General features: G+C 36.3%; 1 protein-coding gene across 4 annotated transcripts in view; it reads right to left on the bottom strand.

Annotated features, from left to right (window-relative positions):
• Window positions 1–943: 943 nt before the first annotated feature.
• The window catches only part of LOC121736936 (sodium/potassium/calcium exchanger Nckx30C), a 103,087-nt gene continuing 77,322 nt past the window's right edge, over window positions 944–26,708 (bottom strand). For all 4 annotated transcript variants that reach the window (XM_042128405.1, XM_042128406.1, XM_042128407.1 and 1 more), the window contains 4 exons: window positions 23,095–23,282; window positions 13,032–13,170; window positions 11,905–12,157; window positions 944–1,352 (listed from right to left, as the gene is read on the bottom strand). In XM_042128405.1, coding sequence (XP_041984339.1) covers window positions 1,109–1,352; window positions 11,905–12,157; window positions 13,032–13,170; window positions 23,095–23,282 — 824 coding nt within the window. In that variant the 3' untranslated portion in view covers window positions 944–1,108. The remainder of the gene's footprint in view (window positions 1,353–11,904; window positions 12,158–13,031; window positions 13,171–23,094; window positions 23,283–26,708) is intronic.

Genomic DNA, 26,708 nt, shown 5'->3' with positions numbered 1-26,708 from the left:
AAAATTTTGAATAGGGATGTTGTCTAGTAACATTTTTTTAATTCAAAACAAAAGGTTGTTTGTTATAAGCAAATAAAAATTGCCCATCTCTTTCTCACAAAATGATTTGTGCGTGCTAAGGTATAATCGAGATAACGAAAAGGTCAAAATTTGTTTAAATAAAATTAAACAAATTTTGACATTTTAAATCAAGTTTTGTGCCTTAATTTGTCGTTTAAACATATTTTGTCATTAGACTCTTACTATTAATAAAATTGCATATATTCCTGTTAACTTTTTTTGCGAAAATAACTTTTACATTTTTTTTTATTAAAAAAAAAAAGTCAACACGCCTATTCCGATAGTGATGGGGACATATCGATAACTATTGAACACACGGTATTTACAGAGTGAACAGAACTAACAAGTAGGCCGACTCAGAAGCATAAAGTTAATATACCTAGCGGAATAGAGCAACAATCTCGAGCTGTCAAACGAAACCGAAATTGGTTTGAACGTGCGACACGTGCCGACTGGACGTCAAAAAAAAGAGTGCTGCTGTCATGTATCACACGTCTATTTTTACCACGCAGTGTTACTGATAGTGACATCTCGCTTACTCAGGCCTTTGTTTTTTTATTCCGCTAGGTATATTAACTTTATGCTCAGAAGAGATCTCGTTTATACGTTTGACGTAGTATGTCATATCGCCGGCGCGCTCCGTACTAACCATAAAGTGAATATACCTAGCGGAATAGAGAAACAAGGGCTTGAGCAAGAGAGATGTCACTATCAGTAACACTGCGTGGTAAAAAGAGACGTGTGATACATGACAGCAGCACTCCATTTTTGACGTCCAGTCGGCACATGCCGTAAGAAATCATGTTCAATCATGCTTGTGTTAGTGTATACGTACACATATTTTTACACACAGATGAAACCAATTTCGGTTTCGTTTGACAGCTCGAGATGGTTGCTCTATTCCGCTAGGTATATTAACTTTATGCGCGCGCCTCATTGTGAAACATGTCGAAAGTGGTACTCACGCCAAACTTGCGTAGATTCCTCCATTTTTTTAAGTCGAAGTACTCAGTTCTGTCTACTCTGGTATTTATGTACTCGTAATTGACTACTCGCTTGGGCAATGTAGATAACCGTACTCCAGTCCTAAACTGACGGCGACGAATACGAAATATAAGAGGAACATGGTGAAGCCGAGACCCTTGTTCATCTTCCACCGGAAGCAGGCGATGCTGAGGATGACGAAGATGAGCATGGCGAAGAGCAGCACGATGCTGCACACCATGCCCTTGGAGTTGACCTGCACGGGCTCGCCGTAGATGATCCCGTACAGCAGCCATGGCAGCGGCAACCTGAAAACGTACAAGGAAAAAGTTCAAATGTGTCTTTTAAAGGAGCGGAAATCCGCTGCGCCCCGACACAGGACACAGTGTGCGATACGCGCATCCGCTTCCATACAAATTGTATGGAGGCGGATTTTCGCGATGAGCCCCGGCACGCTGAGCCCCGGCACGGCCCGTCTCAGTGTGCTCACTCCTTAATATTTACATGTTTCTCAATGTAGTTTAGCCACGAGAAGAGACTCAAAACTTTATAAACAAACTATGAGGTTTCCGTGCCACGTCTCACGTTTTTGACTATTTTCTTCACTAAAAAATTAATCGCAAACAAGTAGATATTTATAAGGTGCAAATTGTTAATTATTAGCTAGTGTGACTTTCCTTATGTATTTATAAACGCGCCAACTTCGCTAGGAGAAAACTGTATCGTCAATGAAAAGTATGTTTATATAAAACATCGATATCGACAACTCCTTTCCCATTCCTAATGCAGGAAGTAATCAAACAGAATCGATTGTGAATCGATTCACAAAGGGCATTTAATCAATAGGTGATAGTGTTAGCTGGCAATATCCATTCATCCATCCATTAGAGCCATTCCGGTAAACGGAGGATTCCATCATAAGTCACATCCCTAGCAATTGTTACAGAATGGATCGGTAACATCAATCCAATGGACTAGTTATCCACTTCGGATAACGAACAATTCAAAAACGTTAGTTTTTGCATAAATGGAGACTTTAGGACAAAGAAAATTATAATCATTGTATATAGCCAGATAGCCAGATAGATAATTAAGTAGGTAAGTTACACGGTTTATTGAAATTATAAGGGGAAAAATTAACAATTGCCCTTATGTAACAAACTGTTTGTCCTTATCTGTTATATTGGAAAAGGCATTTGATAGATATCTTAGAACAAAATATTGGCGTACCTTTTAAATGGGTAGTGGTAAATTTTTATTATAATGCGAAAGTGTGTTTGTTATATCCTTTATGTTATTAAGGGGCCGGGTGCCATTGAAATTCTCATACAAACGTAATACCAAAATCATTTTTTCATACGAAAATATTTAACATTTTTGAGTTATTTTTCAGCTTAAAATAGTAATTACCTAGGTTCCTACGTAAAAATGTACTACAAAATATTTAAACACTAAAAAATCTTTTTAGTGTTTAAATATTTTGTAAGTAGTAAATTTACTACTAAATATTTAAGCACTAAAAATATACTAAAATACTAAAAATTTACTACAAAATATAACTCTAAATAGTATTTCGTAGTATTTAAATATTTTGTAGTAAATTTTTATACAGGAACCTAGGTAATTCCTATTTTAAGCTGAAAAATTTCTCGAACATGTTAAATATTTTCGTATGAGAAAATGATTTTGGTATTACGTATGTATAAGAATTTCGATGCCACCCGGCCTCTTAAAACAGCTAAACCGATTTTGATGGGTATGAAGATACTTTCGGGTTACAAGAAATGATAGTTTTGATCCTAGAAAGATGTACGGTACCCGCGTGGTAAGTACAACGGAGCCCGCTGTTAATAAAATGTTATTCATTTAAAATTTCAAATGACGAATTCCGATTGCAAAATTAATAACCAACATGTGAAATTAACAAATCTGCAATTATTTTAATATCGCAATATGTATAGCGAATTCATATCACAAACTGATTCATTTTATTAAAGTTTCATTATGATTGTCGTTTAAAAGACACTAGCTATTTGACCGAGCTTAGCTCGGTATTCCATAAAACACGGATAAAATGACATTTTCTAAAAATGATTCCTAGCTAGATCGATTTATCGCTCCCGAAACCCCCTATATACTAAATTTCACGAAAATCGTTGCAGCCGATATCGAGATTCCAATTATATATTTATATACAAGAATTGCTCGTTTAAAGATATAAGGTAAAAAGTAAACACGTACTTCTTTTTCAATGTCCCAAACAAAAAAAAAGTTCATCAAATTTACTATTTGCATCAATATTTTTACGAGTTTTTTGTTTAACTCGATTTAAAGCGCGTTTAAAAGAATTTTAATTCGCAGTATTGTAATTTGTAATAGGCTTTGTTTGCAGAGATCGGATTGAATTAATACTTAGTATCACTGAATTGTATTAAACATAGTCGCGTCCCTATTATAAATAATTTTTTAATTTTGAAGATCTACTTCAAAGACATGTCGACCCGGTTTTTCAATATACAATATACATACAGATAGCTGATAGAGTGATTCAAGAGTAAGGTTTATATAATATGTAAAATGCGTAAATTTTGCTTTTCTTAAAGTGTACTCCGCGGAGTGCCAGTGACACATAAATTGTTTTGAAATGTAATCAGACACCAGCAGGCAATTCATTCAAAGCACTGACCTCCATTATACAAGTACGCTGGACTTAAATGATACCCACCGGTTTTTTGTGCCAATTTGAAGCGGAATCAAAAAAAAATCTCAATGCGGGGGAAGAGAACTAAATTTGACGTAAATTGCAAATGGCCACTCAATCATTATTGGTTGTCATCACTAGTATTAGTTCCAAAATTATCTTTTAGTTTAGTTCTCTTCCCCCGCATTGGGGGCGGATTTCGCTTCAAATAGGCACAAAAAATAGCGGTCATTTCAAAGGTTATCATAAGTCCAGAGTACTTGTATAATGGAGGTCAGTGATTTAAAGTCATAACATTTGGGGTTCGTCAAAAATGTCACTTATTATAAGAGTTCCGAAAAAAAAGTTTAAGAACCACTGTTTTAGTATATAAGAAAAACAACGTTCGCCGGGTCAGGTTGTAGTTTGCACGCACAATAGCATGCAATATTTCGACAAGTATTCAGGCCAAGGTTTATTGCCGAAATACATTAAGTTGTTACAAAACAAATTGTTTTATTGTTCAAACTAGCTTGTTTCTTACAGTTGGAACTGTACCAGACTTTTCGTACGTTTATGTATTGCAGTTGAAGAAAATGGCATTAACAAATTAGTCAAAATTCAGAATGATTCCAGAACATAGAGAAATATAATACACTTCCAGAAATAGAAAAAATCATAATATTAGGAATTTCCGCGTACCCGCGTGAATTAGATATTTCACAGACAAATTAGTCCACAAAAAATAGCCTATGATCCTTCACGTGGTCTACTTATCTGTGCCAAATAACAAAAAAATTGCTCCAGTGGTTAGCGTGATAAAATGTAGCCTATAACCTTCCTCGATAAATGGGCTATCTAACTCTGAAATATTTTTTCAAATCGGACCTAGTTCCTGAGATTAGCGCGATAAAACAAACAAACAAACTCTTCCGCTTTATAATATAGATCAACTTGTCATAAAACCAGTTGTATCTGGCTGATTTTGGTATCATTAAAAGTTTTAATTTTACAGAAGACAATTCCAAATTCAAATTAGGTATATGTAAGATTTTCATTTATTTAAGCGTTTTCAATCCGAAAATTTTGATATTAAAGATGCACGTCGCTCTGGTGTTCCTGTTACGGACAAAACTGATGCCATTCTTGAAAAAGTGGAGCAAGATGGGCATATTAATTGACCACAAAACGGTTTTGGTGCATTTGAAAAAAGCTAGGTACACAAAAAAGCTCGATATTTGGGTGCCTCATGAGCTCACTGAAAGAAACCTTTTGAACCATGTGGCGTGTACTCATTTGTGTCTCTTTATTACGACGTAATGAAACCGAACCATTTTTGAAGAAGCTGATAACTGGTGATGAAAAGTGGATCACGTACGACAAGAACGTGCGAAAAAGATCGTGGTCAAAGGCCGGTCAGGCTTCACAGACTGTGGCGGAACCCGGGTTAACTCGCAACAAGGTGATGCTGTGTGTGTGGTGGGATTGGAAGGGTATTATTCATTATGAGCTGTTACCGTCAGGCAGGACCATCAATTCTGAAGTGTTCTGCGAATAACTGATGAGATTAAAGCAAGAAGTTGAGAGAAAGCGGCCGGAATAAACAACAGAAGGAGTGTGGTTTTTCACCATGATAACGCTAGACCTCACACATCTTTAGTCACTCAACAAAAATTACGGGAGTTTGGCTGGGAGGTGTTAATGCATCCGCCGTATAGTGCTGACCTTCAGATTTCCACCTGTTTCGGTCGCTGCAGAATTCCTTAGGCAATGTCAAGTTTACATCACAAGACGACTGCCAAAACCACATTGTCGCAGTTTTTTCATCAGAAGCTCCAAAATTTTTATAGCAATGCGATCATGTCCCTACCAACTATATGGCAAAAAATTTAAGAAAATGACACCTGAATTGTAAATAAACTTTATAAAAACACCTTTCGAATTTTTATATAAAATGCGAAGAAACTTTTTCCCCAACCTAATATTCCATAGTCACGTGGCATCCCTATTCACTAGTGTGCAAATACATCACACTAACGCAGTATAACACGGCGTTCCTGTGATAATTGAGTGCACAAAGCCGAAACAACTGTCGCATTCCCACACGGAAAATGACCTTTAACATCATAGACATAAGGACCTTAATTGCTATTGAATTACGAAAAGGCGATTTGAGATTTATCTCCCAGGAAATAAGGTTGGAATTGCAACGCCCGGTCGTATTGATCGCGAGATGGGTACTGCAGTTCCACGGGCGTGATTTTACAATAATTAAAGCGTTAGGTCTAGAATTTAGATTACATGTCAGTCTAATCATGAGTTAGGTAACCTATCATTAGAAGAACTTTGATTGCTTAGTAGAAGGTAGTGGAAATATCTTTATATATTACTAGATGACGCCCGCAACTCCGTTGCGCCAAGATTCGTTCATCGCACGGCAACCGTACAGTTTTCCCGGATAAAAAGTGTCCTATGTCCTTGCCCGAGAGTTAAATTATCTCCATATCAAATTTCAGCAAAATCGGTTCAGCGAGTTGGGTGAGAAAAGGTAACAGACAGACAGACACACATCTTCTGATGTTGCGAGTGTCCATGGGCGACGGTAGTTGCTTACCATCAGGTGACCCGTTTGCTCGTTTGCCCCCTTATTTCATAAAAAAAAGACACACTTTCGCATCTATATATATATATATATATATATATATATATATATATATATATATATATATATATATATAAATGGATTTCCAATTGTGTTAGTAACGCTATAACTCGATAACGGCTGAACCGATTCTGCTAATTTTAGTCTTAAAATGATCCTTGAAGTCCAGGGAAGGTTTTTAAGTGACACGAAGTTCACCGAGACAGCTAGTTTATAATATTAAGTTTGGATATTATGGATTTTTGTTACTCTTTCATATAAAAAATACGTTGTTCAAAGTATAGTTAATAAGCACATTATAACGCGCACAAACATCAAGGACATGGACCATAGTTTATGTCAAAATTAAAAGGCTCTTTTAACATTTACTAGAAGTCTACATATTGTAACAACCTATATCACTCACATTTTTTTACTTCAAAAACATTTCTATAAAACTCTTGTACGCTAAAAACACCCCAACGCTGAATGAGCAAAACAAAAGCTCACCAATTATTTCAGCTGGAATTCAGAGGTTTTGATTTGCGCTGCATAAGGGCTGCATCGATTGCACCGGCTAGACAGGGGGTATAGGGGTATGGGGACTGTCTGGACCCCAGGAAGTTTCAATTTGATGAGTTTTTTTAGACTGTGCAGCGTAGAGGCTTTACGAGTTTGGGCGGAGCAATTTGAATGCTTTTTAAAAAATAAAAAGGTTTGAATGAAATGTATAAGTTTAGATTATATAGTATAAGTTTTGTGTTGTTAGGTATTGTTGTAATAATTAATTTATAATACTATAGGTACATGGTTTCTTAATAATAATAATATCTATGGACGCTTCACTACGTCAGTCTGGCCCCGTGGTAAGTACCTGAAGGACTTGTGTTACGGGTACCAGATAACGGAAATATATTTAATACTTTTATACTATACATATACTTATTTAAGATTTTTATTATATGATACACATATTTAATACACATCTATGACCCAGGAACTATGAAAACTTTTTTCTGTGTGTAGTAAAGATTGATTCTTGTTAAGAATCAAATGCTATAACAGACGTAGGAATTTAGACCCCAAAACATATCCCAAAATGTATCATAATATAGTTTATAAGGAACATAAACTATATCTATACTTAATATAACCTTTACATAAGCTTTTGAAATGCATTTAAAACAAAAGAAGTCATTAGTCAAATGGGCACAAATTAGAAACACCAATAGCGAGGCGACATATCGAGTGGTTGTCAAAGAGTTTGACGTGAAGAGCCATAGGGGTCCCCCTGCAACCCATAGGGGGTCTTCATGCACCCCCGGGGGGCAAAGGTCAAGGTGACGCTAATAAGGGGACTCGAGCCGTCTTGAGTGGCCACTGAGGAACGAATGACAGAATTGAGAAGCCATTACAATGCGCTGACTCGATGATTTGAATGTCAAATTGTTTAGGAAATATAATGAATGACTCTGCTAATTTGAAATGAAAAATCTTATGTTTTTACGTAAAAAGATATTATTTATTTTTATATGCAACTTAAAATTTCGAATGCTTTTTATAGTAGTAAAAAATTCTATCCATACTATACTATAAATACGAAAGTGTGTCTGTCTGTCTGTTACCTCTTCACGCCCAAACCGCTGAACCGATTTTGCTGAAATTTGGTATGGAGATACTTTGAGTCCCGGGAAAGGACATAGAATTTTTTTTATCCCGGAAAAAATTACGGTTTCCGCGCGATACACGAATATTAGCGCAACGGAGTTGCGGGCGTCATCTAGTTGATAAATAATATATACTAGCTGTCCCGGTGAACTTCGTGTCACTTTAAAACCTTCCCTGGACTTCTACGAATATTTTAAGACTAAAATCAGCCCAATCCGTTCAGCCGTTTTTGAGTTTTAGCGCGACTAACACATTTGAAAATCCATTTTTATATATAAGATTAAACATCTCATTTGTTAAAATCAAATAGGTCTTTAGGTGATACGTTAGAATAAAAATATATAAAAAAGTTAATAAAGTTTTTTCCTTTTAGCTTTGCCGTGTTCAGCTGAAAACTAAACCTAAAAAAAACATTCACGATAACGATCTTTTAAACTCCTCACATTTAGTACTTAGTATTAAGTATACAGTGAAGTGCAAGACAATTATAAGAGACATTATAAGTCCCTGGCCGCGAGCCAGCGCTGCGGAGTTTTTGCAACTTTTTCTCTCATAGATCAATACTGTCATATCTTTGTTCCGAACTCACTATCTTTCTCAAGTATTTTGAGAAAGATAGACTCTGATTGTTTTTATATAATGAAGCTTCTTTAGTCTATTCTATTTTATTCTAATTAGCCGTTTGTGTCCCACTGCTGGGCAAAGGCCTATGGTTCTTTAGTCTATGCGACATTTTAAATAAAATAGCTTTTTTTGTAGCTTAGATTCGTAGCTTCGTAGAGCTTAGCGCGTAGAGCGTCTACGAGCGAAGCGCGTAGAGCGTCTACGAGCGTAGTGCGTCTACGAATGTAGCGCGTGGATCGTCTACGAGCGTAGCGCGTAGAGCGTCTACGAGCGTAGCGCCCTCAGTTTAAATAGAATTCTTTGCGTAGCGCGTAGAGCGTCTACGAGCGTAGCGCGTAGAGCGTCTACGAGCGTAGTGCGTCTACGACTGTAGCGCGTGGATCGTCTACGAGCGTAGCGCGTAGAGCGTCTACGAGCGTAGCGCCCTCAGTTTAAATAGAATTCTTTGCGTAGCGCGTAGAGCGTCTACGAGCGTAGAGCGTAGAGCGTCTACAAGCGTAGCGCGTAGAGCGTCTACGAGTGTAACGCGTAGAGGACATTTAGGACCCTTTTTATTCCGGTAAAATGTACGGTTCCCCGCGCGATAAACGAATTTGGAGCAAAGGAGTTACGGGCGTCTAGTAATATCTTATATTTTTAAACGAGCAATTCTTGTATATATATATATATATATATATATATATATATATATATATATATATATATATATATATATATATATACATAGGAATCTCGGAATCGGCTCCAACGATTTTCATGAAACTCAGTATATAGGGGGTTTCGGGGGCGATTAATCGATCTAGCTAGGAATAATTTTTAGAAAATGTCATTTAATTCGTGTTTTATCGAATACCGAGCAAAGCTCGGTCAAACAGCTAGTATACGTTAAATAATTAAACTTCACAATAAATTCATCACCATCAGTGTCATTATCTCGGCCCGTATCGATCCTGTCCGACTGCACTCAACTTTATGACCGGTACTTCCCCACTAATTGGTACCCGGTTATTTTGACATCAATTAAAGACTTTTGTACGACAAGTGTTCATAATTTATAATGGGTCTTTCTTAGTATTCCTATACTAATTATTAACACTATGGAAATGTAATTAAGTCAAAATATGGTACCACAATATCAATCTATCTGTGAATTTTGAGGAGATTTTGTATACTTGGTTGTTAAACTTGTATCAATTAATTTATTTTACTCGCTGTACCCGTTGCACCGATATTTGTTTATCGTGCTGGAACCGTACATTTTTCGTGATAAAAAGTATCCTATGTCCTTTCCTGGGACCCGAAGTATCTCTACACCGAATTTCAGCAAAATCGGTTCAGCGAGATGGGCGTGAAGAGGTAACAGACATACACACTTTCGCATTTATATATAATATATAATATTAATTATGGATTTAAATGACTCACCATCGGTTTGTCATATAATAGGCATGACGATTTTTTTTTGCTTGTTGGTAAGTTAACGACCATTCAAAAATAGGAATATCGGTGAAAATATGACTTATATATATCCATACAAAATGTTACCTAACTGTGACGTCACGCTTAGGTAGTTTCTTCGATAGCTATGTTAAATACTGCGTTTATGAAAGTGATTTCATAAAAAAAAAATTATAAATTGCGTAACTTATCGAATGGTATACAAAAATTAAGGCATTTTATAAAAAAATCGACTTGACTATCCAACTTTGAAGGCTCATAACAAAAAAATATATACATAAGTTATGAAACTGAAATTTTGGAAGTCCTTATATTTTATCGCTATGATTTTATTTTATTTAAAAATCAACTAATCTTTGACCTTGTCGTCATCGCTATTTTCGTAATTAATTGGAGCAATATTTGAGCATTCAAATGAATAAGAACTATTGTTCTATACTGTATTCTATTTCGATGGTAAATTCTAATAACATTTTTCTTTTTGCGTGCTATATTAAGAATTGTCTTTGCCACAAAGCACAAGATGTCTTTATGGGTGTGCCAAGTTTCTTTATGTTGTCTTCTCGTTGTTGCTGTAATGAATACTGCAAACGAACAGTACTTAACGCATGAATAAACTATTATTATTATTATTATTATAACAGTCTAACGGCCATTCCCAATATTCAATCTATCTCTGGTTTGACATACAACCTATCGCAGCTAACATTGAATTGACATAAAATATATGTCTCTAATGTCTAATGTGAGCTATTCCTATCTCTAGTAGGGCAAAACCAGAGATAGATAAAATATTGGGAACGGCCGTAAGTCGACTATAAAGCGCACGATAGTTTAATAACATATTAGTATTTTTATTTTAACGAATGAGTGAAATGAGTGAGAAAAACTCATCCCTTCTTCTTATCTTTAAGATTAGCGCTTCACTGCGAGATCAAAAGCAATTGTATGTAACGATTTATTCAAATAGCGGCACGGCCGCCGTGCTATTTGCATACAATTGCTTGTAATCTCGCGTAGCGGCTAAGCCGCTCGTTCATGCGAACTCATATACATCGAGATTAATTATAGATTGTTAAATTATCTAAGGTTTTGAGTAAACAGGTAGAGCAAATAGGCTCTCGCCTCCTTCATACCTGCGGAAAAAAAGCGAGAGAGAAAAACTCATCCCTTTTCAAGTTATACAATTATGGTTGTATCTATAGTGTTTGTAGTTACAGAAATGTAAGCTACCATATGTTTCCTATTGATTGGAACGATAGAAGGATGAAAGAAGAATATATCCATCCTCCCACTCTATCATAGTTAAAAGTTACTGCTAAACGTTGCTTTGGGCGAAATTTTGTCTTAGCCCGGGCGCGCACTAGCGGCCAAACCGCAGCGGCCAGGTCGCGACGGCCATCGAGATGACCTTAGTATGAAACCGCCATAGACCACGCGCACCTGGCCGCCCTGCGGCCAGCGGCCACACCATACTTTCGATGGCCACCGCGACCTGGCCGCTGCGGCCTGGCCTTACGCTGCTTCCGGAATCCATGGGGATTGGAAGGACTATGTTCCAACCATAAAACTACCTAAAATGGTCAAGCGGAAGACCGGCGTTGCATACCTGCTAGGTGTGCCAACACTGCCGAGCTTGTTCCAATTTGCGGCTGATTTATTTAGGAATTTTATTGTCATTATTTTGTAGTAATGTTATCATAATTTAAGTTATTTTTATTGTGTCTTATTATAATAGTAAGTAAAAGCTGCAAATAAATAATTATTCTATTCTATTCTAGAAACTCACCCCACAGTAACATCGAATATATTGCTTCCCACCGAACTGGACACGGCCATGTCGCCGAAGCCTTTCCTGGCCACGATGACGGACGTGATGAGGTCAGGTACTGACGTCCCCGCGGCCAGCAGCGTCAACCCCATGACTTCGGGGGGGATGTGGGCGGTCGCACCCGCGATGTTTGCCCACCACACCATTAGATACGAGAAAAATGCTATCCAGATGATGGAACCCAGGAAGGTTATGGGGAACAGCTTCTTCCCTGGAAGATGAAGAGGTTTGTATGAGAGCGATCATATTGATGCAAGGCGTTACAGAACACATTTGGTATGAGAGTAAGGTCACATGCGTTCGTCCTAACAAACAAATGTAAACTCTCTCTTTCTCTCTAGTGTTGAATAGTAATAGTCCCCCACGATTTTAGCAACAGTGGATGATTTTAGATAGCAAGCGTTCTATGTAGGAGCTTTACATAACAATACTCGTTATTATTTTATCCTCGTTAGGCAAACATTACACGGTAGATTTTGCTGTCAGTTTTACCACAGTCATGACTGTGACTGATGCATAAATGACGTGTAATGCAGTGACTGATGGTTGCATGACGTTGATTGACAAAAATCTGGATATCTTTATTTTTGCTTCATGCAACCCTCATTCACGTATTTTGAGTGAGTGTTGTCACATCTGACAAAATAGGAAAAAAATTAGAAAATTTTGGCTTTGACTGACATAAAACTGAAGAGAATTGAGTGACCGTCTAATACCATTCGTCAGTCCATCAGTCACCATCAGTCAAACATAATTCATGATTGACGGAATTGACTGTCGCTTGCATGATCGTGTAATGGATGCCTTACTTTACACATATATTTTCGGTAATAATGTTTTTGAAACATCATCAGTCACTCATACAAAACAATAAAATACAATGACCGAGAGCCATTAGCACCGTGACATGCTAACGTTTAAGTATTTTCAAAAATATCAGGCTTGAAAATTGCATTAGAAAAAAAAGGCACTCCCTGAACTTCGGTTAGAAGTTTAGAAAGTCTTACTATCTTCTCTTTTGACGGATTTTTTTTCTTTTTTGGATCTATCGTGATCTTACGTGAATCTATCATCACCATCATTACCTCTGGGCGTCCTGGTGTCAGGCAGGGACAGCCACAGCGGGAAGACGATGGGTGCGACCAGGAGGTACGTGATCTGCTTGCGGAACCCCGACGGCCACGACATGTCCAGCGGCGTCGTGTCCTCGTCGAGGTCTCCTATCTGGAATAAAGAGGATTATAAGAAGATTAAGAAGGTACCTCGTTCTTCATGTGTCAGATGGATTTCTACGTGTAGTATATTAAATAAACTAGCTGTTGCCCGCGATTTCGTCCGCGTCAGCAAAATGTGATAACAAAGATAATAAAAAAGTGAAAAAAATCCCCTTTTTTAAGGTTCCTTTATAAAAAAAGTAAAATATATCCTCCTCCTTTTCGGAAGTTGGTTAAAAAGTAGCCTAAATTATTCCTTACTACATCAGCTATCTGCCTAAAAAAGTCCCGTCAAAATCGCTCCAGCCATTTTAGAGATTAGCCGGAACAAACAGACAGACAGACATACAGACAAAAATTGTAAAAAATGTTGTGTTGGTGTCTGTACCCTATATACATTCATATGCATGTAGTAAAAAACGGTTCTTTCAATATTACAAACAGACACTCCAATTTTATTTATATGTATGTATGTATGTATGTATGTATAGATGTATTTGTCATATACCCTTTAAATATGGAACCCTTAAAATAGGCACCTTAATTATACTATCACAAGCTTAAAGTATGTTCAGTCACAAATGTTGCTTTACCTATTATACTTTCAACGCTGTTTTCAAGCTTATTTCATTTCTTTAGGTAGCGTTTTGTTCTTACGGAACCCTGAAAACTATCCGTTCGAAAATATATTGTATGTGCAGTAGTCTCAATGAGGCCCGGGAATAATTAGGTTAATGAGAGAGATCTGACGGCGCCGACACAGAAAATGGGGCAGAAGGTGACGGTCTGACGCGATTTGCCGCGTACGATGTCGGACGCGATATCGGGTGTATCGTTGTTGCGGTGGCGACTGACATGAGATAATTCTTATAATGTGGTGGCCGATCGATTCGGCCATACTGATCAGTGGGATGGGCAGAAAAAGAGTTCGGTCAGATCGGCCTGCGATCAGACCAGTCTGGACTTTATAAAATAACGAGCTTTCGCCCGCGGCTTCGCTCGCGTTAAGAAGTATTATTATATACAAACTTTCACCCCCTATTTGAACCCCTTGGGGTTGGAATTTATCAACATCCTTTCTTAGCGGATGCCTACGTTATAACATCTACCTGCACGCCAAATTTCAGCCCGATCCGTCCAGTGGTTTGGGCTGTGCGTTGATAGATCACTATGTCAATCAACCTTTGAGTTATATATATATATATATATATATATATATATATATATATATATATATATATATATATATATATATATATATATATATATATATATATATATATATATATATATATATATATATATAGATAATAACATTTTTAAACGAATCCTGTCACTTTAAGGATCAGTAAAAAGTATTGAAGTCAAAGAAAGATGATGATTCTGCAGCTGTGAGTGTAATGCTTAAATACAGTCTATACGATTTTAATGAATAAGCATTAGTTCCCGAACCGGTGGTAGGTAGATAAATATTTTGATATTGATTTAGTAGATTCGTTGTGGTGGATTTTATAAATATTTTTAATAATAATATTTTACATCTTATTTGTTACTTGTTGTTTAGTGTATAATATTTTCCTTGAAAATGCACAATATCTCTACTTACTTATAATAAAATCGTAGAGGTAAAATTTTTGTACATTGAAAATAAACTTGAAAAAACGAGTCAGGGGCATGTAAGTAGAGTAGTAGAACACATTTTAACTGTTTTTGAAATTTTTGTTTCTCTGTCTGTTTGTCTGTATGTCTGTTTGTCTGTATGTCTGTTTGTCTGTTTGCACAGGCTAATCTTTGAATCCGCTGGACCGATTTCAATGAAATTTGGCATGATGATACCTTACATCCCTGGTCAACATCTTAGATACTTTTTAACCGACTTTCAAAAAAGGAGGAGTTAATGTTTACTTTGCTTTTCAAATCCTTTTTTGTTGTATAGATTGCCCGAATTTGATACCATGTTTACAATAAAATCGGCCAAGTGCGAGTCGGGTTCGCGCACGAAGGGTACCGTACCGTTATAGAGAAAAAATAGGCCAAAAGTTGTGTTTTTGTATGGGAGCCCCCCTTAAATTTTAATTCTATTCTTATTTTATTATTATTTATTAAAGTACACATACAATTAAAAATTCTGTGAAAATTTCAACTGCCTGCCTGTTGTCATTATTGATATCGAGCAAAAAAGGCCAAAAAAATCATGTTTGTTGTATGGGTGCCCCCCTTAAATATTTATTTTATTTTATTTTCAGTATTTTTGGTTACAGCGGCAATAGATATGCACAATCTGTAAAAAAATTCAGAACTCTAGCTATAACGGTTCTTCAGATACAGCCTGGAGATAGATAACGGAGTCTTAGTAATAGGGTCCCGTTTTTACCCTTTGGGTACGGAACCCTAAAAACGGTGACTTGATAAGTAATGGAATCGAAGGAACTCCTTGAAATTAACAACGACCAAAGTGATTACCAATTCTAGCAAAGGTCGATCTTTAAAACTTTTCCTAATATTCGTAAACGATTATCCAAACCCTGGATGGATAATGGATATTGACCACTGCGTATCTCAATTCGTTACCGGCCATTGAAATTTTAAAGTCAAACTTTACGGATTTAAGTCACTGGCATCAGTCGAGCACATAGGTAGAAATGGTAGAAAATGTACGACCGAAGGCAGTATGTTTGAATAAACCTCTTATCATGTTCTCTGGGAAAGTTTTTTCTGCCAAGATGAAATAACTACAATGCTAGACAACCTACAGTGTAAATCTGATGTCGCTAACTACGTTGATATCGTGGACAGCGCTATAAGAACTTAATCCGTGCCTTCAAGCGTTTTTGTCACAATTATTATAATTATAATTGGCAACAGTCCACAACAAATTCCAATATTAATTTAGCTATACCTACTGTGGCCCCCATCCCCTGTCCACGCCAAGCGGTTTTCAAAGAAAGGATTTTTTAAAACGATAAGTATCTGAGGTTCAAGTTTCCTCGGTCTTTGATGTAAATTAACAATTTCGTGTGTATATATTACACACGAAATTGTTAATTTCCAAAAGATCCAACTAAAATAGTCGTAGATGAGTGTTCAATTTTCTAAATCTCGATTTTAATAACATACATTCACGCGGACGAAGTTGCGGGCATCAGCTAGTGTAGTCTATAAAAATTAATTAAAAAATACCTTTCTAAACAATATTTTCATTTTTTTAAAAACATATCGGCATAATCTATTAAATATGCATATTGAAACTATGCATATTGAAACTATGCATATTGAAACTATGCATATTTTATAGTGAATTTTTGATGAGACCACCTGCGTATCGAAAGCCTATTGTCACTGCTGGATCATCTGTATTTTTCATTACGCTTGGATTAAGCTGTACTCGCATATCAGTTTCGCACTGAATTTCATTTTGAAATAATATTCGATCGACTTGTTATGTGCGAATGATTGAAATGAATTTAAACAAATTTAAAAAAGCAGTTAAAGAACGTTTGTGTTCTAAAGCGTATTATAAAGTCAATGATTTCATCGAGGACAGCACACCTTGGGAATAGGGTGGCTCCTTGCAGGTTACTTTTCAGTTTTCTTTTATTTTTGTTACATAGCTGTAAGCCATAACATTGTAATTTTCCAAGTTTTTAGTAAAAGCCCCGTGCGAGTTTCTTACGCCGGTTATTCTCGGCGGGGTAGTTCCCGAACCGGTGGTAGGCAACGTAGTTTCTTCGTTCGACTTTTAAAAAGTGTATCATGATACCCGTTTTGAATAAAAATATGTTTTATTTATTATATTTATGTGATCTGTCCTATGAACATTATTATTAGTTTGCTTTTGCCATACAACACAATGTGAACTCCTTCATAACATAATAAAATACAGAGTGTATCAAAATAAGACAGAACAATTTAAGGTATGTATGGTGTATGTTTCCTATAAAGTTTACTGTGAAAGTAGCAGCGCTGAAAAAGCATTTTTTTATTTGTATAGGCAAGCACCGCGTCATGAATTTTTCCATAAAAAGGTGAAAAAAATTTACTCTTTTAGCGCTGCTCTTTCACAGCGAACTCTATACAGGGGGCCCATACACTCCCTAGAGTATTACCAGTTACTTTTCTTACACCCTGTTCAATCCTATGTTACTTCACTAAATCGATAAAAGCTATTTTAACCGCCATCACTGCAATTTCCAACAAATAAAATTCTCAAGAAGGCAATCCCAAAAGCCAAGAAAAGGCCTCTTTATTCGGTAAGCACTCACAAAGTACCAACATGATATAGGAGGGTATGGCTGCATTGCAGTAGCCAATAAACGTGAGCCGGGATAAAGACGTCCTAGTGCAGGGATGACCAAGCTTTTTAAGATAGCGGGTTTTATTTTAAAATCCTGACGGGTCGCCTAGTGCAGGGATGCCCAAGTTTTCAAAATGGCGGACTATTTCCTCCAGTTTTAAAATCTAAAATGATAAGACAGATAATATATTCAGGATATTATGACATCAAGTATATATTTAACAAAAAATGTTCATAATAAGAAAAAGTTTTTTAAAATTTTAAAATTGTCATAAACGTTACAGAAGTGGTCCCATTTTTGCCTCAACACCCATGCTTTTTGCCTCAATATTATGTCGTGCATAACAGACAGCTGGCAGACAGACAAATATATTATTCGTAATTATATCATGCTTTTATTTGGAATTGTTAGTTTTATAAGCTCAGGTGTACACGACTACTTTAAAAATTTAAACAACAAGTAATCCAATTTTACTAATAATTTTGCCATAGAAATTGAGTATTTTAAAAATAAATATTTTCATAAAAGTGACAAAGTCGAGGTTTTAGAAATTATTAAATTACTCAGGGGTCGCATGGCGGACCGCAGGTTGGTCAAGGCTTCTAGTGCAAGCGCTTTACAGCGGTTTATTTTGTTTGAGTTTGAAATTAGACGAGCTTTTTATGCTAATGTTGACTCTGGACAGTGTATCTTTCGTAATTAGCTTGTCTTTTAATAGAGCTGGTCAAAATTTTTTATTCTTACACAGGACAAAATTGTTACACGATTGTTATAAAACATGTACATATTACTTACATTGAAGTCGCAACATCGTAAATTTCTTAAATGGATAAATTGATTAGGCTGGAAATTTATGGGAAGGTTTAACTTTAAAAATGTTATTTACATCAAAATAATCCTGGAAAACGTATGTCGATTCCGCCAGCTAATCTGAAAATATAATTAAGTGGCTTCCAGACGTGTCTTAAGCATTTGTGATAATTAATACTTAATGTACAACGTATTTTATCTTAAGATTCAACAATCTTCGCATCTATGACAACATGAATATGAAAGATATACAGTGTGTAACAAAAATAAGTGATAATACACACTGTATAGAACCTAGTTCTACAGACCAATCTAGATCAGGCACATAATACTTGGCTCTCAGTTATAATACCTAACTGTGACACTTCCAGCACATTTGCGTGAGTCTTTTATCTCGTGCATAATGGACCTAAATCACTGCAGAGTAAGGGCTCGTTCACAAAAGTGCTGACCCTGACCAGATTTAAATTATTTGCGTTCGCGATAATGGTCAGATATTAAAATACTGAGTGAGTATTTATTGAATAATATTGGGTTTTGACTTTGCAGAATATTCTTCTGAATATAATATGTAACTTTTTTATGGCATTGCACTGTCATAGCAAGTTTCCTTTTTAGAGTGCCGTACCCAAAGTAGTTAACTACGGAACCCTAATAAAAACGGAACCCTATTACTAAGACTTCGTTGTCTGTTTGTCTGTCTATCTCCAGGATGTATCGCAAGAAGCGCTACTGCTAGACTCCTGAAATTTTCACAAAATGCTGCACCATTCAATATGTGTACTTTAATACTTATTGATAGAATTAAAATAAAATAAATAATTAAGGGAGGCTCCCATACAAAAAACCCAATTTTTGCCTATTTTTTGCTCTATATCGATATGGAGCCCTTCATGCGCGAAACCGCATCGTACTTGGCCAATTAAAAAAAAAGTTGTCACCCTATATGTATAGTATGATGCTGCCCAATTGAAAATACCAATGGAGTGTATGACTTTTTTTTTAAACAAGTTTAAATCTCAATAATTTTTATCACATTTTAAGAGATATATTTTGTTATCGTGAATGTTAAAGTTGTAAAATTTTGATTTTGATTGGTGACTGACTATAATTTAGCATTAAAACTGTACTTCTTTATTAAATTATACATTATTATCCTCCAAAAATTGTTATAGGGCACGTAAAAATAACTAAAAAATCAAGTCAAGAATAAAAATTGTTAATTCTCAACTTAATTCAAGCCAAGCAATATGATTTGTGCCAAATAAAATTCACCTGCTAAGGTATTAAGGATTATTACAGCGAGGCCACAAAGTTCTGGTGCGTTGCGGCGTCGGAACGCAATCACGCATTGTCATTTTAACTTAGCATGGGATTAGACGACGTGATGTACACCGCCTGCTTTATACTATTGTATAAATTATTATGTATGTTCAACTACGAATAATAAAATTTAAGGAAACGTAACTCCCATACTTCAACCGTTTTAGACTTGATTCCTTTTCGCACACTAAAATATTATGACAATAGCTACAAAACACTAACACTCAAATTTACGAAATAAAACCGTCGACAATAATTGTCAGTTGTACTAAGAAACAAAATTGTGTACCGAATACATGCATGAAGTATCCATGTATTCAGGTCATATTTTGTAGCCTCTTGGTGCATTTTTTTTGACTGAGTTTTTGTGACTCTTCCTTAGTTTTTATTATTCGTAGGTGTTTAATCAAGAATTTTGTAATTTGTAGCTACATGCGACAACGAAATATAATAATTTGACAGCGTAGCGTGGTCACACTCTTAATTCTTCTAGGATCCGAAATAAAACCCAGGATACTGGCCAGCACTCAAGATGAGTTTCGCAACATTTCTCGAAATTACTGTCTATCAACTATCAAGTGACGATTATTAAAGCGACCGATTAGTTACAACAAAGGCGAGTCTGAAAGAATTATAAAACTGTGTAATTCAATATACAGGGTGTAACAAAACAAAGTGATAATACTTTAGGAAGTGTATGTGCTCCTCATAAAGAGTTCACTTGTGTATGGGCAAATTCATAACGCTGGGGCGCTTGCCCATACAAATCACAAAAAAATCTCTTTCATCGCTGCTACTTTTACAGCGAGCTGTATATAAGGGATACATACAAATTACACGCCCTTAAGTATTATCATATTGTTTTGTTACGCCCCGTATAAAGCTTTGTAGCGTTGCTGCGGCGTCGCACCGCACCGCACCGCAGTTGTCGTGGCCTCGTTAAGTGTAGCGTTAGTGAATAATTTCCTGAGCTTGAGCAGGTTTAGTGCGAAATGAGGCACAATCGAATTAATTTCACTAATACCTCGGCTACATAGGCTTCGTGTTTCAAATTATTAAATACAAGTGGGATTTTTTTTAGAACGACTTTAATAAGTTTGACTTGGGTTTGACTATTACTTATACTAACATAACTAATAACTATACTATTTTACTTAAAAAATCTTGTATAATAATACTATTGGACCAAGAATTTAAAAGAAATTTTCAATTCAGAGCTTTTAGGCATATTAATTACCTCACAACTTTATTCACATTGATTTTCTAATGGCGGGTAGCACCAACTTACTTTAAATATAACACAATGTCAAATGAACTGTCAAATCTCTGGTAAAAGTCAATAATGGATGCCATATTAATTGACGATAACCTTAAAGCAAGGCTGTCCCTGAATTAGCAGGTCGATGTCTGTCAGTACGAATATCGATGTTAAGGACATTAAAATAACATTCATATCAGCGCGCCTTGTATAGGGCGGTTACGACGTTCGCCGCGTTGTTGATAGGGCGAAATAGGAGAAAATTATACATTTTATTTAATTTGTAAAAATATGTATACGAATACACTTACACAAGCATGACATTAGAACATGATTTCTATGAGATTAAAATATTGTCAACGTGCGGCACGTGCCGACTGGACGTCAAAAACAGAGTGCTGCTGTCATGTATCACACGTCTCTTTTTACCACGCAGTGTTACTGATAGTGACATCTCTCTTGCTCAGGCCTTTGTTTCTCTATTCCGCTAGGTATATTAACTTTATGGAGCCGGCCCATTTATACTAAAGCATGGCTCTCCCATTAATTTGTATTACTGAATACCAAATTAAATACCCACATTTTATATTGGAAATCACTAAAGGAAGCCATTTTATATGATGGCGGCATAATTCCCACCAATTTGTCGCGTTAGGTTTGAAAAATGCCAACTTATATTGCCGAATGCTGGACTTATGTATGTCACATTTATATCCTTTTTAAAATATAATTATTATGATGTAAATATAGCATAAATATTTTGATTAGGTATAGCTAGACTTGATTTTACAGATATACTTTTGCTGGTAAATCTTAGGTGCTGTAGTACGGTCTCAGCATAAAAATATCATTACACTGGGTGTGTGATGATATTTTTATTTAGTCGCAGAATTTCGGCTGGCAGAAATTCTGCTGCATTCAGTTTCATACAAAAGTCGCGTTTGATTCACACGAGTCGAGCGTGATTTTTTGAGTCATGATTTGTATGAAAAGATTTACGTGACCGAAATTCTGCTAATCACAACTCACAAATTCCGCTCGTTTGGCTTCACCCAAAGGAAGAACAGTTGTAACTGTAAAAATTTCAGATACTAGAGTTTATTTAACTTCTCAGTTTGTTTAAATAATGTAAATACTTATTATGCTTATGTTCTCTGCTCGTACAAACTGCTATCAAGAGTTAAAACTTTTCACTAATGACACTCGGGCCAAGCCGAAGGAAATAGAACAATAAATTACAATTTTAAACTTGTTATCTGATATTAGAGCGGAATGCGGATATTTTTTTAAATAAATTTAATTCATTACACCCATTACCCAGAACATTTTTGTCCTAATAAAACCATGAAGATAAAGAATTTGTTTATTAACTCGAAGCTAAATTATGATTAAACCTTGTACTTTTATCTATTCTGTAATTAAACTTAGATTTTGGTATCATATCAGCCTATAGTCGTCCACTGCTGGACATAGGCCTCTCTCAATGAACGCCAAGATGACCGATCTCCTGCTACTCGCATCCAACATGGGCCTGCAACTAAGCGGAGATCGTCGTCCCACCTAGTTGGAGGTCGACCTACACCCCGATTTCCCAGCCTTGGTCTCCATTCCAGAGTAAGTTTACTCCAGTGATCGTCTGTTCTTCGAGCTACGTGACCAGCCCAGTTCCACTTCAGCGTACTGATTCTCTGCACTATGTCGGTGACTTTAGTTCTTTGACGAATTGTTTCATTTCGAAGCTTATCCGCCAAAGAAACTCCGAGATTTTGGCAGATGATACAAAATACGTTCAGCAGACAACGTTAATGAAAAAGGCTATATAGTGGAAATATATAATATCTGTTTTTGGAACATATCCCTTCATTCCATTCCAGGGTGCTTTGCAGGTGCAGGTTGCTTCCTCCAAAATATGTACCTACTCATATTTTTGATGAACTTCGAAAAATTGTGTTTACCTCATGATTTCCAAAATCTTTTTGTTTCAAACATTTATACAAGCTGTAACACAACTAGGGTGTGTCCCTTATATTATAGAGTTCGCTGTGAAAGTAGCAGCGCTGAAACAGTAACTTTATTTTTTACTTTTGTATGCATGACGCTGGGCCGCTTGCCCATACAAACTACAAAAAAAAATCTCGAACTCAATAGATGATCCATACACACCCTAAAGTATTATCACTTACTTTTTTTACACCTTATATAAATGTTTAAAACAATGCGGACACGAAAGGTTACTGTATATTCTCACCTCCTCTATCACATCTAACTGGACATCCGCCAGCCCACCGTTGGGCAGATCCAGCGGCGTCTCCTTGGCCTGGGCGGTGTGCCGCGCCGCCGCCGCCCCCGCGCCACCTGCCGTGGGCTTCGTGGCCTCCAGCAGCACTTTGAGAGAGGCTATCGCGTGGAGCTGCGTCGCCTTCTCGTCTACTTTACCTGGAAGAGGAGGGGGGAATGAGTTGGGCGGCCTGGCCTGGATGCGGCTCGGCCAGGAAAATTAAGATGGGAGGCCTTATGGCCTGGACAGTGGCGTGAACGGCCTGGATCAGACTCATTAAGAAACGATGCTTGAGAGAGTTGGGTACTTCGGCCTGAGTACTGAGTAGTCACGATTTTGTGAGTCTGTTCACAAAACATCATTTTATACTAGACTTTAATTTATCGCTTCTTTATAGAATAGCCGATCAAAATGTATGGAATTGACATAAGCGTTCGATAATATGACGTTTGCGTTCGACTCTCTAATTTCAATAGTCAATTTCATACATTTTGAACGGCGATTCTATTAGAGAAAACGTCTTGGCTGAAGGCCCTGGCCTGTTCGGCTTAGATATGACTCGGCCGGAACAATTGAATTGGGAGGCCTGTTTGGCCTGGACAGAGGCCTGAACAGCCTGGATCAGACCCTCATTAAAATAATGCCTGAGAGAGTTGGGTACATCGGCCTGAATAGTTACAAACTTGTGAGTCTTATTACAATACATAATTTTATAATACGCTTTTTATTATAATTAATATTTTTGAAATATTCCTCATACGAATATGTCATGAATGTCACGTGTCACGGCTTTTATATTTTCTTAAATATTTTCTTAAATAACATTAGGTGCGTAAGTGTGGAAAAATTAAAATATCAGGATACTTAGTAAAACTGCATTCGATACTTTCAAAAGCGTAAAAAATGTACGCGCTCGTCGCAGGCGCCATATCATATAGCGATATAGTCATACAATGTTGAATTTTGATTTCCAATTATTAGTTGTCGAAAGTTTCAAATACAGAATGACGATTTTATTGACGAAAAACAAAAGCGTAATGGAAAATTATCGAAAATAATTAAGTATTGAGATAGGCAAGTGCATGGCGTTTAGGTGCACGAGAAAAAATGTTTTAAAGAGAGATTTACTTAATGATTGAAAAATATTCCATCTTGCACATCGGATACGATATTTTACACTATATTTATCTTAAGACTTAAACATCCAAGATGCAGATAAAGACAGCTTCCTTAAGTTATCCGATGTGTTAATATTTTTAATAACTTGGGTAGTACTGAAAATAGTGAAAAGGGTTGTTTTATTAGCTTGTATTAAGAGTCCGGGTGCCATCGAACTTCTTATATAAATGTAATACCAAGATCATTTCCCATACTTACGAGAATTTATTCCATATTTGAGTTATTGTTCAGCTTAAGATAGTAATTACCTAGGTTACTCTACAAAGATTCACTGCAAAATATTTACATAAGTACCAAATAATATGAACGATTACAATATTTACATACTAAATTGTAATCGTTCATATTTTTTGGTACGTAAATATTTTGCAGTGAATCTTTGTACAGGAACCTAGGTAATTACAATACACCAAAAATATGAACGATTACAAAAATTGTAATCATCCAAATTTTTTGGTATGTAAATATTTTGCAGTGAATATTTGTACAGGAACCTAGGTAATTACTATCTTAAGCTGAATAATAACTCAAATATGGAATATATTCTCGTATGGGAAATGATCTTGGTATTACGTTTGTATAAAAATACGGATTGCACCCGGACTCTTAAGATTGTATCTTACCTGGCTAACCTAGGGTACTTCTGAGTTCTGACGAATGGCATTCGTTTTATGGTGAAGACTTATAAAATGTATGACCCATGCGTTATAACTTATATCAAATCCCATACATTTTTGACTTGATATAAGAAGCATAATATATACTTGAAAACCATAATACTTTATCTATGTTGAATACATTCGATATCGAAACTAGCGAATGTAACATGACTAAGGGCCTGTTTCACCACTTCCTGATAAAGTGCCGAATAGGCTATCCACAACTTATTTGACAGATTTTCCATACTCTATCTGTCAAGTTAAGTGGTGAATAGCCTATCCAGCACTCATCAGGAAGTTTTTTATTTTTTATTTTTATTAAATAAGGGGGCAAACGAGCTAACGGGTCACCTGATGGTAAGCAACTACCGTCGCCCATGGACACTCGCAACATCAGAAGAGCTGCAGGTGCGTTGCCGGCCTTTTAAGAGGGTATACGCTCTTTTCTTAAAGGTTTGCAGGTCGTATCGGTCCGGAAATACTGCTGGTGACAGTTCATTCCAGAGTTTTACAGAGTGGTAAAACAGGCCCTAAACGTAGTATAATAATATAGCTTCCACACCGGTTTCGGAGGCGTTTAGTATAACTACGTAGCTTATAGTCAAATATACTTTTAACGACTTTTTCACTTCCAAACTTGTAGTAGCCTCGAGGCTTCGTATTTTCTCCTCAAGTTTACTTCCTCATAAGATATAAAACGTTACATCATAATATATTCTTTGAGTGCATCTTGCCACAAAGGCGGGTTCTATCGAGCCCGGAGTCGACCCTTGACACAGAAACCGCCCCTCGCAAGATACCACGTTCAGCTGTTTCTTTATACACCAAAATTCAATTATATTTTTGTATATCCACCGTAGAGTGGAGATACAATAGACAAAACTATGTTATACCGACAGAGAAAAGTTAAAATGAAAAGTATCAAAATAATCGGCCAAGTGCGAGTCGGACTCGCGCACGTAGGGTTCCGTAACATCATAGAGCAAAATTAGGCCAAAAAATGTGTTTTTTGTATGGGAGCCCCGTTAATTTTTTATTGTATTTTAATATTATTATTAAATATTAAAATAAACATATAACTAAGGACTTTGAGAAAAATCCATGTACCTACCTGTTGCCATTATTAATATAGAGCAAAAAAGGCCAAAAAACTCACGTTTGTTGTATGGGAGCCTAACTTAAATATTATTTTTATTTTGTTTTTATTATATTTTGTTGTTATAGCGGCAACAGAAATACATAATCTGTGAAAATTTCAACTCTCTAGCTATTATTTTAACGCCGGTTTTCTGTGAGAACGTGGTATTTCTACGGTCGAGCCGGCCCATTCGTACCGAAGCATGGCTCTCCCATTTATTCAAAGAATCACCGATCGAAATCTATGGAATTGGCAATAGCGTTCGTTGGTATGACGTTGACGTTCGACTCGTCTACAGTTGTCGATTCTATACATTTCGATCGATTCTATAAAAAACCGGCCAAGTGCGAGTTGGACTCGCCCATGAAGGGTTTCGCAACAGCAATAAGGTTTATTTCTATGAAATTAAAGGGCTTTCGATTTATTTTTATATTTCAGTTGATTTAATGAAAGTTAAATCGAGGTTTACTATTTATGACGTATAAAAAAACTACTTGCTAGATCTCGTTCAAACCAATTTTCGTTGGTATTTTTATAGTAATGAACATCATCATATTTTTTTAGAATTATCGTTAGAGGGGGGGGGGGGGGGGCACACATTTTACCAC

This window comes from Aricia agestis, chromosome 20 (genome assembly GCF_905147365.1).
Source record: "Aricia agestis chromosome 20, ilAriAges1.1, whole genome shotgun sequence".
In the NCBI taxonomy this organism is placed as follows: Eukaryota; Metazoa; Arthropoda; class Insecta; order Lepidoptera; family Lycaenidae; genus Aricia; species Aricia agestis.
This window is presented reverse-complemented; position numbering and strand designations above follow the sequence as displayed.